A 19,662-nucleotide genomic window follows, 5' to 3' on the forward strand; every position below is an offset into this window, starting at 1 on the left:
TCATCGGAGCTCTTCAGCCAGGAAAAACAAAGGAACGAAAATGGGTAATAGGCAAACGATACATCAAAAAAGAAAAAGGATAGATTGGTCGATTTCACAGGCTAAGCCACACAATTGGTGGGATTCATTTGGTAAGCAAGAAAGCATGGCTTAGGAACCATATAGGTCGGCTCATACAATCGACTAAGCTACAAATAAGCGAACAGTGTTGTAGCTTCGTGTTTTTTACAACCTTGGCAACTTTAAGACCATTCCTGGCTGGAGAATTCTAGGAGTTGAAATCCACACACCTTTAATGTTGCCAAGGTTGAGAAAGATTGATCTATGGGGGGGGGGGGGAATATCTGTCTTTAAAGTTATTTTGAAATTCAGTCTGTAGTTAGCTACAAGAAAAAGCTCCTGCATCCACAAGCTTCCAACCCCAATTCATCAAAATCTCAGCAAGATTTGAAAACAAATTTCCATGCCCTCTAGAACCTCCATCCCCTTCCCAAAAGTTCATTTAAATAGGCATCCCCCCCCAATGCCTCTATTTAAATGAATTCTTAATACTTAGCTCTGTCCAGGCCTGGATCAGAGTGGGTGATAGATTCCTCTGTAAAATTTTGGTTCTTTTTCAATGACGGGTTTTTCTAAACGTTTTTTGATGATCCAATTCAGATACAGTATTTTCACTGTATCTTCTATTTGTCATGGTTCCAATAGATGAAACCCATTAAAGAACTTCAAGGCAAGAATTCTTCCTTAAAGAACATTTTATTCAGGAAACAAAGTACCAGCACTACATAGTTGAACCCAAAACTAGATTCCCTTCCCCGAGATACAAAATAACAAATTGCAAGTCCCACCCCACAAAGCAGTCATAAATCACATTCTCCAATTAGCCAGGAGCACGGGGTCTCTCCCCAGCTCCTCAGCCCACCAAAACATTATCTGTTTGTGTCCTTGAGTTCCCATGGAGCTACATTGTTATTATGGCTAGCTGAGCTCAGGCATTCACCCCACCCCTTCAACACCTAATTTCTAAGCAGAAGAAAAAGCATGTTAAAAGCAAAGTAAAAATGGCCGCAGTTTCCATCAGTTGTCAGAGCAGGAACATCCAATATTACAGCGTTGACACTATTGTCGTATTACTACATATAAGCTGCTTGGAACTATCACGAGTTGGGACAGCCTGTAAATCTCATAAATAAATACACCTTGCAGAAAGAATAGCGGGAAGCTACTTCAGAATGGTTCCAAAATACATCCATGGTTCTGTTGTACGGTCTGTTGTTGAGCACAACAATAAGGACTTTGCATCATCTATGTGAATCCAGAGATTATGAAGCAATGCAAAGAATACAACCTGGGCTGGTAACTTTCCTACTACCCCTTTTCTAGTTGAAGACAATCTTTTGGGTTGTACAGTATATAAAAAAAATAACTGCTGTCGGTTGTATTTTAAAGGCTATATTTTTGAAGCTGTTCTGACTAAGTTCATCCAGTTCCCCTCCAAATCTTTCAAACTGCAGTCCCATTAGCATTGGCCAGGTCTTCCAACTTCTTTCCTTATGGATAGTCCAGTACACATTACCCCTAACCTCCAACTGCTCATGGTTCTTAGGTTATGGGGTTTGTAGTCCAAAATAACCTGGAAGAAGCATTAGAAAAGCTAGTCTATTTGTTAGCTAACTTTGGAATAATGACAAACCCACCAAGAAATGAATCACAAGAAGAAAGAAAACAAAAACTGGAGGTTCTTTTGATGCACATATTTCTGGAAATCCTCACTTGACTTAATTTAAGTTCCCACCCCCCCATACTTAGAAAAGTAACAGATTTAGTCCCCCCTTTCAGTGTTCTGCTGAGATACGTAATAGATGGAGAAGTTAACCTCTGAATGAAAACAGCCAATGTCTGCTTCCAGCTTCCAGACTAATCAGATTTGGACAGCAGAGTAACAAATTTAACATGCTCTTAAATCAGGATTTAACCAAATCTCCAAATATGGGCAGATTAGAACTGCAGGGACCCAGCGCTCAATAATCTACAGTGTGTCGTTTTCAATCCTCCCTGTCAAAGAGTTCTTGAAGATCTTGATTAGAAGGAAAACTGTGGTGCTGATGCATTCCCAGTTCTATCGTATTCTGATTAGCATGCTGTGCTCCACACATGCAGAAAAACTGCCTTCAAACAAGTCAAGTCACTGGCAGCTTTCCCCTTGGGAGTGGGTGGTTTTTTGGGGGTTTTTTTTGTAGCTGGAGTGATACTTTTTCTATATGGAGAGAGAGCCAGTGAAGCAATGATGCTAGAATGCCCTTGAAATGGATGGGATTTATAGGGCTTCAAAACCGATCCCTTTTAAAGGCATTATAGCATCACTGCCCCACTGGCTGAGATAGATAGATAGATGATAGATAGATAGATAGATAGATAGATAGATAGATAGATAGATAGATAGATAGATAGATAGATAGATAGATAGATAGATAGATGGATGGATGGATGGATGGATGGATGGATGGATGGATGGATGGATGGATGGATGGATGGATGGATGGATAAAGATAGATAGATAGATAGATAGATAGATAGATAGATAGATAGATAGATAGATAGATAGATAGATAGATAGATAGATAGATGATAGACAGACAGACAGGCAGTCAGGCAGGCAGGCAGATGATAGAGATAGATAGATAGATAGATAGATAGATAGATAGATAGATAGATAGATAGATAGATAGATAGATAGATAGATAGATAGATAGATAGATAGATAGTGGGGCAGTGATATTCACATATACCTACACCTATACCTACATATACATGTGTTTGTTTGTGTATGTGTGTAAAATAGATTAGCATTTCTAATGTTTCTTCCAGCTCCAAATTTATATATATATACAAATACATACATACACACACACGCACGCGCGCGCGCACACACACACACACAAGTATATAAAAATTTGGAGACTGCTCATCTCACCTACAAAGCAACTTGTTTAATTATGGTCCAGGGCCAGTCATTAAAACAACAGTAAAACAGGTACAATAAATAAAAGAATAAAACTGCATGAAACATTCTGAAATGTTCACTCTTCGCCTGTTATTTGTGAGAAGGGGTACCAAGCAATTTCTGAACGCTACAGCTATTGATAACGGAGCCAGTTTGGTGTATTGGAGAAGGCTGTGAGTTTTGGCCTTGAGCCAGTCCCTCTTTCTCAGCCCTAGAAAGGAGGCAATGGCAAACCACTTCTGAAAAACCTTACCAAAAAAGTTGCTGTTCAGGCAGTCACCTGGAGACAGCAGCCTTGAAAGCACCCAAAAAAGAAAAAGTGATAGGACTTTTTGCAACATTTGTAGAGGTTTCTGACATTAGTCACATCCAAGGAGAGGACATGTTGTCACAAGCTTTGGATGCCCACTATCCTATAGCTCCCGATTTCCTACGCTCGACCTTCAGCGTGCTAAGGACCAGATGACTGCATGGAATATAAATCCTTCTATTCTCCACCATTCAGTCAGAACTGGAGAAGCTTCTTGAATGAGAAGCGAAACATTTTCAAAGAATGTTCAAAAGGTAACTGGACTTTCTTGGGGGTTTTACCCCCCCCCCTCCTTGTAACATTTTCAAAGAAAATGTTTCAAAGAAAAAACAAAAACAAAAAAGTCCAGTTTTGGGACAAACATGACCTGGATGGTTGAGAATCTCCATAGATATCCTGATTTCCTACTAGACCTGGTGGTGATCTTGGCCACAGGCTTTGCGGCAGAAGCTTCCTGCCTCCCGAAATCTCAGGAAACACAACTGCCAATGGAGGCATCCTTTTTTTTCCAAAATAGGGGAGGGGGGGAACATTACACCAACTTAATGTACGCAGGGGTGCCTGTTACATTGCTTCTGAACCTTGACACACGTGCTACAAAGACATCACTTCCAAATCTGCCAAGAATGTTGCAATGGAGCCTCAGAAAGGGGTTCGGAGTTTAACCAACCGTGCCCTTCTCTAGAAAACTCCATTCCATTCACTCCCAACTAATTTTAGTCAGCATGGTTGGTCTTTGTGTTTTGGGCTTTTTTTTGGGATGGGTTAATAAACAAACTCTTGCAAATCTCGATCAATAATGTTTATGTGCCATCATGTTGTCGTCTCTTAGCAACTGCATAGATTTGCTCCGCCGTCTCTTTCCTTTTGCCAAATCATAGGATTTAGCAAACACGCAAGTGTCATCATCCTATTTCCAACATTTCTTCCATTAATATTCCTTTGGATCAGCTTAGGGAAAGTCCTGCCTTTTTCCTTCTCTGCAGAGACCCCATTTTGCTTTCCAGAGTGAAGCAGATCAGCTGTTAGTAAATATTAAGGGAATAAATAGTTTGGATCCTTTAAAAAAAAAAGTTGGCGTTTGCAAGAATCTGGCATTCTTTATTGCACGCCGCCCCCTGCTGGCAGAAACTGAACAGAGCTTTCTGTGAAGAGTTTTCAAAGTTCGAATACAGGGAGTCCTCGATTTACGACAGTTCGTTTAGTGACCGTTCAAAGTTACAACGGCACTGGAAAAAGTGACATATGACTGTTTCTCACAGTTACGACCTTTACGGCATCCCCAGGCTCATTGTGATCAGAATTCAGATGCTTTTGGCAACTGGTTCATATTTATNTTAATTTATATGCCGCCCTTCTCCCAGCGGGACTCAGGGCGGCGCACAACATATTTAAAACCAAAACTTGTATACAATCCCCCCCTTAAAACCGAATTAAACCAAATTTTAATGTTGTGTCTTCCAAATTCCTAAAAAACCCCAATATAAAATCCACCCTAGGTCAGGTCCGCTTGCTGAAAGAGCCATGTCTTGAGGGATGGATGAAGATAGACAGACAGACAGGCAGGCAGGCAGGCAGGCAGGCAGGCAGATGATAGAGATAGATAGATAGATAGATAGGTAGGTAGGTAGGTAGGTAGGTAGGTAGGTAGGTAGGTAGGTAGATAGATAGATAGATAGATAGATAGATAGATAGATAGATAGTGGGGCAGTGATATACACATATACCTACACCTATACCTACATATACATGTGTTTGTTTGTGCATGTGTGTAAAATAGATTAGCATTTCTAATGTTTCTTCCAGCTCCAAATTTATATATATATATAAATACATACATACACACACACGCACGCGCGCGCGCGCACACACACACACAAGTATATAAAAATTTGGAGACTGCTCATCTCACCTACAAAGCAACTTGTTTAATTATGGTCCAGGGCCAGTCATTAAAACAACAGTAAAACAGGTACAATAAATAAAAGAATAAAACTGCATGAAACATTCTGAAATGTTCACTCTTCGCCTGTTATTTGTGAGAAGGGGTACCAAGCAATTTCCGAACGCTACAGTTATTGATAACAGAGCTAGTTTGGTGTATTGGAGAAGGCTGTGAGTTTTGGCCTTGAGCCAGTCCCTCTTTCTCAGCCCTAGGAAGGAGGCAATGGCAAACCACTTCTGAAAAACCTTACCAAAAAAGTTGCTGTTCAGGCAGTCACCTGAAGACAGCAGCCTTGAAAGCACCAAAAGAAAAAGTGATAGGATTTTTTGCAACATTTGTAGAGGTTGCTGACATTAGTCACATCCAAGGAGAGGACATGTTGTCACAAGCTTTGGATGCCCACTATCCTATAGCTCCTGATGCCCACTATCCTACGCTCGACCTTCATCGTGCTAAGGAGCAGATGACTGCACGGAATATAAATCCTTCTATTCTCCACCGTTCAGTCAGAACTGGAGAAGCTTCTTGAATGAGAAGCGAAACATTTTCAAAGAATGTTCAAAAGGCAACTGGACTTTCTTGGGGTTTTTACCCCCCCCCCCTTGTAACATTTTCAAAGAAAACGTTTCAAAGAAAAAACAAAAACAAAAAAGTCCAGTTTTGGGACAAACATGACTTGGATGGTTGAGAATCTCCATAGAGATCCTGATTTCCTACTAGACCTGGTGATGATCTTGGCCACAGGCTTTGGGGCAGAAGCTTCCTGTCTCCCGAAATTCCAGGAAACACAACTGCCAATGGAGGCAGCATCCTTTTTTTTGCAAAATAGGGGAGGGGGGGGAACATTACACCAACTTAATGTACGCAGGGGTGCCTGTTACATTGCTTCTGAACCTTGACACACGTGCTACAAAGACATCACTTCCAAATCTGCCAAGAATGTTGCAATGGAGCCTCAGAAAGGTGTTCGGAGTTTAACCAACCGTGCCCTTCTCTAGAAAACTCCATTCCATTCACTCCCAACTAATTCTAGTCAGCATGGTTGGTCTTTGTGTTTTTGGCTTTTTTGGGGGATGGGTTAATAAACAAACTCTTGCAAATCTCGATCAATAATGTTTATGTGCCATCATGTTGTCGTCTCTTAGCAACTGCATAGATTTGCTCCGCCGTCTCTTTCCTTTTGCCAAATCATAGGATTTAGCAAACACGCAAGTGTCATCATCCTATTTCCAACATTTCTTCCATTAATATTCCTTTGGATCAGCTTAGGGAAAGTCCTGCCTTTTTCCTTCTCTGCAGAGAGACCCCATTTTGCTTTCCAGAGTGAAATAATATTAGTAAATATTAAGGGAATAAATAGTTTGGATCCTTTAAAAAAAAGTTGGCGTTTGCAAGAATCTGGCATTCTTTGTTGCACGCCGCCCCCTGCTGGCAGAAACTGAAGAGAGCTTTCTGTGAAGAGTTTTCAAAGTTCGAATACAGGGAGTCCTCGATTTACGACAGTTCGTTTAGTGACCGTTCAAAGTTACAACGGCACTGGAAAAAGTGACATATGACTGTTTCTCACAGTTACGACCTTTACGGCATCCCCAGGCTCATTGTGATCAGAATTCAGATGCTTTTGGCAACTGGTTCATATTTATGACGGTCGCAGTGTCCCCCTTTGGCGATCTTCTGACAAGCAAAGAAAATCGGGGAAGCCAGTTTCACTTGACAACATGTTACTTACTAACTGAACAACTGCAGTGATTCACTTAACAACTGTGGCAGGAAAGGTTGTAAAATGTGGTTGTAAGTCGAGGATCACCTGTACAGTCAAAGAACAAATGGTAAACCTTCGCTGGAAAGCCTTACACTTGGAAAGAGGCAGGCGAGATAAGAGATGAGATTCTGAATGTTATCCTTGTGCACATTTATTATAATAAGGAATTCCTGACCCCCTTCTGGATTTTACTGGGTAGACACATAAAATAAGAGACAAATCACAAAATGGGCTTTTATTTTCAGAAAGAGTGATTCTCTCCATCCAGGTGAGCTCATGGTATCACCTACCGGTACTTAGTCCTGCAAAACCCGAGCATGCTAGATTGAACTGATCATATATCCTGTTAGCGAAAAAGTGATGTAATTACACACAAGCTCAGACAGCAACTCTTCAACCGCCCCCCAAAAAACTATTTTCAGGCAAGCTGCTGCTATGGTGGAATTCTACAAACTGCCAAACCCTTGTCTGCCTGTTTATGTGGATCCTTGCATTACTTTCCACTATCAGGTCACTGATAATTCTAGACCACCCCTTCCCTACATCTTAATTCTTTCAAGAGCAAGGACAGGTTTCTGAAACGAGGACCTTGCTTTGAAGGAAACGTTTACCGTCATTTTCAAAATGGGAATTCTAACTTTGAAATTAGGAGTCAGAGTTGGCTTATGATAACTCAACTTTATTGGCAGTCACCAAGCAGGAATCTGGTTCGGAGAGTAAGCTAAACCTTTTTCCTGCAAGCAAAAAATCAAGTTGGTCAGGTCCAACAGTATTGATGGTGAACAAGGAGCATTTTTTTCAGAATTTGGGATTATGATGTGGACAAATGTGACCGTTTGGGGGGAGCTAAAATAGCACCATGCTCAAGGAGATCACAGATTGATCGTGAAGGTGCTTTCTCCAATGAAGCATCGCAAACTTGCAAAATTATGAGGATCCTTCAGCAAGCAGATGGAAAATAATCTTGTATACAGAACGTTGTATTTTTATTAGGAAATGTTATATTTGCTATTATTTATTCATATAATACTGTACGGATTTTGCAAGATAAGCCATCCTGAGGGCTTTTTTTTTCCTTCTGAAGACAGTGCTAATATATGAATATACAGACATTCAAAATAATTAAAAAATATGTATAATAAATAAAACATTTTTTAAAAAATGCCAGTACACATCTTCATAAAGATACAATCAGGCAAGAAACACATTTCTGAAAATCCACATTTGTTTGTTTTTATTTGGACTGACACATTCATTGTTATGTCACAACTTCCACTGATCAATGAGGTTTGTAAAAAACGAAATTAAAAAAAACAACAACCTGGCACTAGCCAGCAGCGCAATGGGATTTATATCGGAACATTTTAATGAGGCATTAAAAATGCTTACTCCCTTGGTCCATAACTCCCCAGTTCCCACCCGAGCCCACCCCTTTTCTCACAGCTTTGATTGTATTTGATAAAAGCATGATTTGATCAAATGCTTCCCAGCGGCCGAGTTACTTTAACTGCCACACAGAGGTTAACGAAATATTTCTTAAAAAGGCCATGGATGATTTTAATGTAAACAAAACCAAAACCAAAATAAAAAGAGGTGATATGGCAACACTACTAGTAAAGTGGGGTACATCACAGAAAGAGAAAGTTTTTTTTGCAGGCAACACTGGTCGAAAATTGTAAGAACACTTGATGGGTAAAGAAACTGAAATGCTAAACTATATACAAGGCGTGCGAACGGGTGGCACTGAAAAACAGTCTTGTGTGACTGGGTTTTGAACTCATTATCTATTGCTTATTTATTACATAACCGTAATCACACTTTGAGACACATGTGTAAAAATGAGACATTGTGGAAAACAGCTTTTTCATATGAAATTCAACATGTACGTTCATCCAACGTGGAATGTACCAATAGTTGTCATATTTACAATGCTCCCTTTGAAAGTCTTTTTTCTTTATAAAACCAGTGGACTGGCCCAAGGAAGTAAACAGCATATTTTACTGGCTTGAGATACACTTTTGTAAAAAGCCCCTATAAGTGTCTCCCTCATTTCAGTTCGGTTAGAGGATTTTGCCCAGTCTTGTACTAATCGGACGCCCAAAATGCCACAGGTGATACTTACAAAGTCCTGATCCTTATGAAGGAGGAGAGTCAGTTGTTAAATTTCAAGGGGTATCCAATGGCTTTTTCCAGGCACTCTACCAAAGAGCCAGCAGAAAGGAAGTCCCTCTCTACTTCTACAAATTTAATATAAATAGACTTAGGAGAAATTCCCGGGTCCACGATACAATTTTGTGACAAAAATCCATTGATGCCAACCCACTCTTTGCTGAAGGTCTTGGTGTTGGCCTGAAAATGTAAAAACAAGCACTGCTGGAGTGTCCTGACCTCGGCAATGCCCAGGTAACAATAGATGATTCTGGTGGGCTCCATCTCCACTTTGAGGGAAGCTTGCGACAAGGGCATTTCCGTTTCTCCCAGAGTTTCGTTTTCCGGCTCTTGGCTGACACTCTCGTGATCGGGAGATGGCGGCTTCTCGTGACAATCTTCGTAGCCGATGGCATACAGACCAGGGCTCTTTGGAATGCCTCCAGGTAATAAATACTGGACAATATTCCCACCCGTTGGCTTGGAGTGAGCGATAGGTATCCAGTCAATTTCCATGTGTAACTCTAGGCATCTGGCTTCGCTAATAGTAATCTCTAAGAATTTGTAGTAAACATTCTTCCAGTTCATTTTCTGGACTCTGGTCATGATGATCCTGCCCTCGGGCTTCTCCGAGTTGAAATATTCCCGGAGCCGCTTGCCAAGGGGAACTTGGGAACTGATCTCAGCGTAGTGGTAACGGATATCCTCCTTCCACCGTGTATTATAGCCAATCCCAAATATAGCCAGTTTGTTAGAAAGGTGTAGCCTAGAAAAGTCCGCCCAACTCTGAAAGAGTTCCCATTTTAACTGGACGGATTCCAAGATCTGTACAATATTCTGCATTAGGTCGCACTTCCTTTAAATAAAAAAGAAAAGAACACAAGAGGACTAAGTTTTAAGGCAAGGCAATTAAGAAGTTCAGAAGAAGAAAAGGATGCAATCACCAAATGCCAATGGAGGTAAACAGGCCTATCAGATGCTAAGGGCAAATAGTTGCTAAAAAAAAATTGACAATAGTGTCTTACAACCCTTGTAGCACGGAGCAAAGGGGTATCTCACGTTGAGCCCGTACTTTGCCTGCAAAATGGAACCAGTTCCATTTCTGACCTCTCTCGTTTCGGACAGGAAGGACAGCTGCCTGAAAACAGGAGAGAGGCTAATTGTCCGTATGGTTGATGCTGAGCAAATTGAACCAGTGGTCTGATTTTTTTTTAAGGCACTGTCATCATGAATCCTATGTGGCAAATACAGGTAGTCCTTGAGTTATGACCGTAATGGAGCCTGCCTATTATGGTCATAAGTTGCAACGGTCAATCCAATTTCACAACTTTTTGGGCGATGGTTGTTAAGCAAACACTGCAGCTGTTAAGCAAAGCGCCATCGTCGCTAAGCGATCCCCGTTGTTCATTAGGGCACCATTTGGCCACTGTATAATGGTCACATGATAGCGGGATGCTGCAAACGGCTGTAAATGTAGCCATGTTGCTGAGTACCCAAAGTGCGGTCATGTGACCATTGGGGAGGTACCATTGGAACTTCAGATCTGGGTTGTTAAGTTTCCTTTTTTGGGTCCATTGAAATTTTGAATGATCACTAAGCAACCAGTTGTAAATTGAGGACTACTTATATCCTGAGAAGCGATAGGGATTTCTACATGCTTGTATCTAATGCAACTACTAACAAAGCACAATCTTATAAAAAGAACCATTGTAGTGTAGTGATTAAGGAGTTGAATTAAGACCAGGAAAATTCAGGTTGAAGTCTCAGCTATGGAAAGTGGAACCTATAGAAACTTACTCTCAGCTTAATCTATCTCACAGATCTGGGAAGCTCCCCCTGACCTATTCTGTCTATCCAATGAGACATCGGGCTAGGCTTTCATTCAGTTCCTGCATTCAGGACACTGCTGATATAAACATGGCAGCACAAACACAGCCAATATTTGCACAGCCACTCATGATATACATGCAGAGTTACTGCAAGTTTCCAAGGATACTTCCAACAGCCCAAGTTTGTATTTCAGTCTGGTTCAGCTGGGAAAACTGAGTCTGTTATACTACCCTTGAAAAGTGGTAGATACTTTCAGAGTCTTAATTTACAGACAGAACATTATTCAAATTACTTACTGAGAATCTTCTGAAGATTCCTGTTTTATCTTCAGTGATTTCTTCACTGCAGGCATTTCATCTAAAAGGCAAGGCAGAGGTTAAAATAGTTCATAATAACTGAACCTTGCTACTTTAAAAATGCAATTATATCCAGATTATAATGGTGACCAGTTTCAGTATGAATGCAAGAGCTACTGTAGTTTATTTATTTATTATTTATGTATTTAAAAAATGTAAAGGTTTCCCCTGTCCAGTCATGCCCAATTCAAACTTTATTTCACTGTGCAACTCCAGTGGACTCTGGGGGGCATATAAAACTAGGAAAAACATAAAACAACTATAATAATCTAATATGGGGGTCCCCAACCCCCGGGCTGCAGCCCACCACTGGGGCCGTGGCCTATTCAAAACCAGGCCAGGTGAGCGGTGGGCAGCTCAACTTGCATGTACGTGTACATGCTGACCCGCCACTCGCACAAGTCGAACTGCGCATGCACATGTGTGGCAGCCCACCACTTGCATGGTCCGGTTCCCCTCTTCCCCTCCCCCAGCTGGGCCACCAAGGTGCAAAGGTTGGGGACCGCTGATCTAATACATGGCAAAACAATGCAAAACGGGCTATTGAACAACTATTAAACATCAACCCCACACCTAGGACCAAAACCAGTTTTTCAAAGCTTTCTGGACCCTTAGGAGAGAGGGCACCATCCTTATCTCTGGGGGGATACTGTTCCGAGAAGGTGGATAAGGATAAGCAGGCTTCCAGGAACCCACAACATGGCAACATTTAGCAAAGGGACTGGAATGCACCCACTCTGTTGGAACATACTGGGTAGGTTGAAAAGGTTGGAGAAAAGTGATCTATCAGATAGACAGGCCCTATGCCGTACAGGGAAACTACACAACCCGTGTCCTGCTGGTTGTCATTGTTTCAGAGATATTTCCTTACCTAAACAAAGAAACGTAATGACTAAGGCTGAGTAAAAAAGCAGTGGGAGAAGTAACTTCTAACTTCCTGCCAGCTTCCCCATTGAGATTCCTTATGGGAATCTGGCAGGAAGTATCAAAAATCTCCCTTCCCTTCCCAGCAGGCAGGTGAGTTGCTGCTGCGGGGAAGGGGAGGGAGAATGAGGCATTGCAAGACTGGCTGGGAAACTGTCACTGAAAATGAAGATCACATGACCACAGCAGTCCATCCACAACCAGTAGTCCTCAAGCAGCAACAATTTCTCTAAATTTCATTCCCTTAGGAGTCACAGGTCCTGGGTTTTGGACCCATTCTGTAAGTTAGCCCATTTGAGGTACCTTGACTCAAAAATTGCTGCCCTATAATGCACTCTTTCACCTATTAAACATCATGACAATGAGCGTTTTAAGTTGTGTATTGATAGATAACCAGCACCTTAAATTGCACTTAGAAGCCAACTGGCAGCCGATGAAGTGGGTGTAGCAGTGGTGACACATGAACACATGGAGTGGTGCCTGTCACTGCTCATGCCGCTATGTTTTCATGCAGCTATAGGTTTTGGGTGGTCTTCAAGGTCAGCCCCACGTAAGCACATTGGAATAATGTATTTGTGAAGTATGGCATGAGTGACTGTAATGTATGGCATGAGTGGGTGTAATGTATGGCATGAGTGACTGTCTGAAAGGTTCCCTTATAGGATAGCAAGAGTTCAAAGGCCAAATTTCTAGCATACACCAATTAATTAACACCAATTAATATGAAAGACAAAAAAAGTATGTCTGAATATTTGTATGGCGGCTGTTAATTGGAACAATAAACAATAAAAAGACTATAAAGCAGTGAAAACATATTTTATTGTGTTGTACTGGAAAGGACTTTTGATATTAAGGACAGATTGCAATGGATAATTACATCATCCTGCAAATGAGAAATCTCTGTAATTGCCATGCTTTCTTTCAGTTCCAATAATGGAATCCCCGGCCCTCAATTAGTACATTAACATGAGGTTTCACTATATACAGCCAGCCTTCAACTTGTGAATATTCATTTAATGATGGTTCAAAGCTATGATGGTCTTGACAAAGTGACTTACAACCCATCCTCGAAGTTATGACTACTTTTTACCACCCTTGCAGTCATGTGATCCCAGTTTGGGTGCTTGACAACTAGCTCAAATTTGTAACAGTTGTAGCATCTTCAGTCATTTGATTGTGATTTGCAACCATCCCAGCTGGATTTGCTTGATGATTACAGCAATTTGCTTAATGACCATGATAAAAATGGTTGTAAAATCTGATCGAATCACAGATGATTCGCTTAAGGACCCTCTTGCTTAGCAACTAAAATTCTGGACCCAACTGTGGTCGTAAGGAATATCTGTAAAGCAAAACTCTCAACATTTAACTGCATTTTCTGAAATCTGATTCGAAAGCAATGATCTTGAGAGCTTTTACTGCATCAAAATGTGAACTGTGCTACTGATGTTGGGAATATATAACTACAGTATACAAACAGAGTCCCGTGCTGATTAATGCTTTGGGCCAGGATCTATTTGGGTCCAATTCAACTCTTTCCTCAACCTTGGAAGCTGACCTGGATCAATCGCTATTGTTCAATCTCACAGAATTGTCTATGTGAGTAAAAATTGGAGGAAAGAATATAGGTCACGTAGAACTCCTGGACGAGAGATGTAATGTAATGAATAGATATACAAGCAGATGGCATGTACCAAAATAGTCTACCAAAATAAGAGTTGGTACTGCCCCATTTCCTTACTTAAAATGAGATATCTCAACCTCAAGTTCAAGGCATGCAACAGGAAAGATGTACAAGACAGAAACACTAGTCCGTGGTTGCAACGTGCAAGTTGCAGTGGCACCCATGAAAGCCTTAGCAGTCACCGGTGTTTCGGTAAAGTTTGCCACATCTTACCTAACTCTTGCTCGCCTGGTTGGTAACAGAAAAGATCCTGACTATGGTTCCCCCATTCGTCCTGCGAATATTCCTCCATTGTGCTACCATCAGACTCCAGCTCTTGATATAAGCCACTGCTATTGATGAGCACCGGTTGGCAGAGTTGAGAGTCCCATCCTCCTTGACCAAAGACCTGCTCCAACTGTTCAAATGTGTAACTGCTTTTCCTTTTGCCCACACCATGTTCCTTCACTCGGCTGTAACACCTGCGAAGGGTCTAAGACAGAAAACATGCCTGTTAGTTGATAGTGGCCGACTTCTATAGCTCTTGTGCCATTTTTATTCTTCTTTAACTTTGTTCTAAACTCTGCCACATTTATTAGACTCTTTTAAACCAAACAGGGTTTTATGAAGAGGTTTTAAAGCCAAGTTGAAACTTCACAGCCATTTAAAGTTCACAGCAAAGAGCCACAAGAGGACAACACATTTAATAATAATTTTAATATATCAGTTCCATTTATTTGTCTTTTGTTGCCAAAACTTTCTCTTCTTAATCCCCAAGCTTGCTATATTATGCAGAACTAAAAACCCCAGTCAGATACCAACAAGCCCATAAGATATACACATTTACGAAGGAGAGAAAGAACAGTTACTGTGGTACCCATAGTTTGAAACTTAAGGAAAAGTGAGGGGGAATGGGAAAAGAGAGAGAGAGAGAGAGAAAGGAAGAAAGAAAGTGAAAGGCAGAGAGAGAAAGAAAGAAGTCACCAAAAGCAGACAGCTGGATTGTCCCTTACTCCAAAAAGAAAACAAGAAGTTATTTTAAAAATGTTGGCCTAAACTCTTTAGCTAGTAAAATATATTACTTACATAGTTTGCATCCTTACTAACTCACTCTGTCTCTTGGGAAGCTGCTGAAATTTAAAAGAAGTGAAATCAATAATGCTCCGTATTCCCATGATCAAATATTAAACACACAATACTAAGATGGTCAGGTCTAATAATAAAACATTAAACCCAACACTAGATTTTTAGGCATCTTTTATACCCTACCTCAATCAGATATTACCCATTTTCACTGCTCCTTAAATCATTCACTGGTCAGTAAGAAGCCAAATTACCTATTAAGGCAAGTGTAAATCAAACACTGCTGAAAATGCTTCTTATCTAGGTTTCCCCTCTTTCTAACTCCACCCCACTTCTGTTCTTAAGGGGAAAGGCTTAAATTATGCTTCTTAATGGAGTTCACTGCAAAGGATGGGGGTATTGATGAAAAATTGACTAAGAGTGGGCAAAGCCTTTCCAGTTCAAACTGTTAGGAACTCGAAACACTTCCAAAAGGGTTGAAAACATCAATTTTGAGAGCAAAGCAGCACCACTAAGATTGACCCATGCAACATAACATGACACTTTTGGGAGAATCCAATGCCATGAGAATGGTGACCCATTCGTGGGGTACCAATGTTTTCTTTCCTTCTCATGCAATCCTGCACAGATCTCCAAGTTATTACAACTCTCGGGAGCAGATTATGAGGCAGAGAGGAGAAAGAACTGGCCTGTTTCCAGTTATACAAATATAACAAATATAACTCGTTGATAGAAAAGGGATGACAATAACTTGGAAGTATTAAAAAAGAATAAAGTAGAACGAAAATGGTCTTGTTTTTTAAGCACAGTTCCAAGAAGCTGAAGCAAGTTGGACACCTCAACACCGTTTCCAGAAAGCTTATATGTTGAGAGTGGATTTCCCTTATACCTCTACTGCATCTTATCTCTTCAACATGCAGTCAGGTAAAAGTTATTGTAATAAGCAATTTTTTTTTATTTCGGAATTCCCTGAAATTTGAATGAAAGTTATCAAGAATGAAATTGCTTTTGAGATATGGAAGAAAAACACACACAAGTGGGGTGGTGGTATGAAGAGGACCGAGAATCATTTGCTTGTGTAAAGTAAAACAGCGTGTTTTAACACTCCTGTTGTATAGGCTGCTTTCATCCCATTCCATCATAGGTATAACGAAGAACTTTGGAATGCATGGTAAAGCAAGGATATTGTTTACTTCTTAATTAAATGACGCGAGCATCAGACTGGGAATGGAGAGATGCAAGGCGAATCCCACAGTAAGCCACTACGTTTATGGGACAGTTCTTGAATCAAAAACGTTTTCACAGAGTTGCTGTCAACCTTTAAGTTTCTTATACAGAGTCTGGGATTATGATATGGACAATTCATAAATAAGTAGGATTTTCTCCACAAAGATGGTTTAAAAACTTGCTTTAATGAGTTGCAATGAGTCAAACTGAGAAGGATGGAAATGTGACATGCCAAGCATTTGCTATCACCTTCTAAAGTTAGTGTGGGCAAGAACATTGGCCAAAAAGTGCTTACTCCCGTTTCAAGTTTATGGAGTCAGATTAGTCTTCCAAATCACCAATTTTAATTTCTAGCATTTTGCTACAATTTACTTTACAGCTTCCTATCATTTTGCTGGTAGCGCATAGGGTCTGATATTCATCACTCTCTAAATCCTACTTAGCTTTATGTATTGCAATATTCTACCCCCTTTTCCTATTTAGAAAAAACGTTTTAAACAAGTCTAGATACCTTGCAGGAAAATACGTACACACTTCTTATTCCTTAAAGTGCTATGCTATATTTAGAAAGAAAAAAGATTAACAAACCCAGGTCAACTCTGGTTATAATTCAAGATGTTTTTAATAAAAATGGGCATATTGTTTGTTCCTTTCCTCACCAGACCGAATGGATGTATGTTTTTCTCTAAATTTAGGGGCAGGAAAGAGATAATAAATACGTCAGAAATGTTGCTACCCTATCCATGTAAAATAGATTTTAAGTCATTGCTTAAGTAATTTTTCAGCAAGCTGCATAATCCACTTATGACAAAGAATTTGACTTAGTCATATAAAAAGGCAAAATAATGCTGTCTAGAATCACATCAAGCAAATAAAACCACATCTACTGAAATCTGGACACTTTTGCTTAGTTGTGTGACAAAGCTGATCATCTAACCAAGGTACAGTCTAAAAACAGAAGTCACTAATAAAAGTTTCCAAAACCTTTTTTTATTGAAAACCAAGCTAAAATAAACAGTCCCTCCCAGAAAACTAACCAGGATGTCTTCACATGCTCTGATAAGATCATCTGAAAACTCCACCATCCACAAACAGTTTGAAACATCAAATTAAGCCCAAGTGTTTAAGGAAGTCTCTTTTAACGGCCTCTTTCAATATGACAGAAGCAACCTGGCCCAGCAATAATCCTATCCAGTATTCAGAACAAATTGTAAGAACCCCGATTGCAAATGGATTGCACAAACTTGCCTGCTGAGAGGCAGAGCAGGGGAGTTAGAGACACAGTGATAGAAAAACCCATGGATCTAGTTGTAACTCCATGGAAAAAAACATCTGCTGTGACAGCTTCATTCAGCAAAACAAATCATGTATTGCAAATGAACAAAGCTGTCAGGCAGCCACTAATAGAAACAAAAATGACTTATTTTATTGTTTTACTTATTTTACAGCTACTGTTCTTTGTCAATGCTGCTAACATTGGATGTGTTTGCATTGACAACAGAGGGAAATGTAGCCATCTTTTACCTTTTGCTTTTAGAATTAGATGATGCTGGGAGGGGGGATGTGAACGAGAGTCCAGCTAGACATAACAACACTAAACCTAGCGTGAGAATCAAGGTTATTGTAACCAGAGCTGATAAAGAATTGGTGGGCTGGAGAACTGGAGAGGAAGCCCGTGCTTCAAGCTAATTGAGGAATGTGATTTATGACTGTTAATTGAAGGAAGGAATTGTGCTTTGATACTATGTGCTCAGGGGAGGGGAATTCCGTTTTTGGCTTCGATTATGCAGTGCTGATATTATGCTACTCAAAATAAAGATTCTTTAAGGTAAACAATGCCTCCGAAGTTCTTTTGAAGAGTTTCATCTGTCGGAACCATGACATTCTTTATGATATAAAATATTCAGCTTGCATATAACCTTAAGCCATAATATGGCTAGTTTCTCACCCACCCCCATTGGGGTTTGTACAGATGCATTCCAAGGCAGAAAGCAGAATTTACACTAGATAGGTTTCTACATCATGCTAAGCTAAACAAATCTAAAATAAAAATAAACACAGCAACACTAGCACCATGCTACAATTTCTTACTCTGTGTTAAAGCGACATCCCACTTCCCTTCCCAAGAATTCAAAGAGCCATATACAACATCTCTTCCTATACTTTTCCCCACAATAGCCCAGTGAGATAGATGAGTTGAGACTATAAGTTCCCCAACTTAACCTGATGGACTTCCATGGCTGAGAGAGAACTCGGACCCCCCCTAAAATTTCCTAATGAAAATAGTCGTCAAATGATTTAGATGTAAAAATTAACTTTAGTATAATTAATTAAGTATAAACAGATATGTACTCGTATATGGAAATTTCAAATAGCTTTGCAGTACTAGCAGTTCCTAAATCTATCAGTGGAAAATAACATAAATATCAGCAAGCACACAGGCAAACATGTGCAGCCAAAGGATCTGATCCCATTAAAAAGGATCCCATACAATACAATGGGAAAAGAGTTTGGTTCTATGGGAGGAATCAACCCTGATCGTTCTTCGGAAGGACAGTTACTGAAGCTCAAGCTCAAATATTTGGCCACTTAATGAGAAGACAGGACTCACTGGAAAATATCCTAATGGTGGGCAAGACGGAAGGCAAAAGAAGAAGGGGAGGGAAAATGACGAGAAGGTACCGTGGACGGGTACCGGGCCGCGGCATGCCAGCAACCGGTCCTCATAAACAAGCAAAGCCCTATCCGTGGGATGCAGGCAGCACACAAAACCACACCCCCTCCAGTCTGTGGAAAAAACTCTCTCCACAGAACCGTCCCTGGTGCCCAAAATGTTGGGGACCTCTGGGTTAGATAGTGTCATCAACACAATAAACATAAATTTGGGCAAACTTCGGGAAACAGTGGAGGACAAGAGGGCCTGGCGTGCTGTGGTCCATGGGGTTGCAAAGAATCAGACACGACTTAGAGACTGAACAACAACAATCTGGGAGGTTGGAAATCACAAGAAAGCTGTGCTGAGAGGCAAGAAGCTTGGATATGTTATTTACGCAAGAATGCATTTATGATAGGATCTAACACTTTTAGAGGGTGAATGTTCGTGTTCTTTGAAACACACTCTAGTAGATAAAACAGATTCTGAGAAACTACCTGTCTACCTAAGTAACTGCTGGCTTTTAAAAAATAAGCTTGCTTTAGTTCTCCTACAGAATGAAGGAAAGGTGCATCTAAGCAAGCAAAGTATGTACATTAAATAAATTGTTGGTACTAAAAAAATGCCATTAATAGGTACATTATTGTGCCACCTTGTCAAGCAACCTAATTTTACATTTGTCATTTTCAAAGTCCACACAAAACTTGCTTTATTTGTGCTGAATATCTGATACATAATGTAGGCAAAATTTCTCAGA

The 19,662-nt window shown here is 40.4% G+C and overlaps 1 protein-coding gene across 2 annotated transcripts in view; it reads right to left on the minus strand.

Moving 5' to 3' along the window:
• Positions 1-9,098: 9,098 nt before the first annotated feature.
• Positions 9,099-19,662, minus strand: part of MSANTD2 (Myb/SANT DNA binding domain containing 2) — a 13,581-nt gene continuing 3,017 nt past the window's right edge. The window contains exons 2-4 of one of the 2 annotated variants that reach the window (XM_015820107.1): positions 14,177-14,435; positions 11,296-11,356; positions 9,099-10,025 (exon numbers count right to left, since the gene is read on the minus strand). In XM_015820107.1, coding sequence (XP_015675593.1) covers positions 9,173-10,025; positions 11,296-11,356; positions 14,177-14,435 — 1,173 coding nt within the window. In that variant the 3' untranslated portion in view covers positions 9,099-9,172. The remainder of the gene's footprint in view (positions 10,026-11,295; positions 11,357-14,176; positions 14,436-19,662) is intronic. The other variant, XM_015820108.1, reaches the window with a different exon arrangement.

The sequence above is a fragment of the Protobothrops mucrosquamatus genome, unplaced genomic scaffold (assembly GCF_001527695.2).
Source record: "Protobothrops mucrosquamatus isolate PMUCROS unplaced genomic scaffold, P.Mucros_1.0 scaffold1067, whole genome shotgun sequence".
Lineage (NCBI taxonomy): Eukaryota > Metazoa > Chordata > Lepidosauria > Squamata > Viperidae > Protobothrops > Protobothrops mucrosquamatus.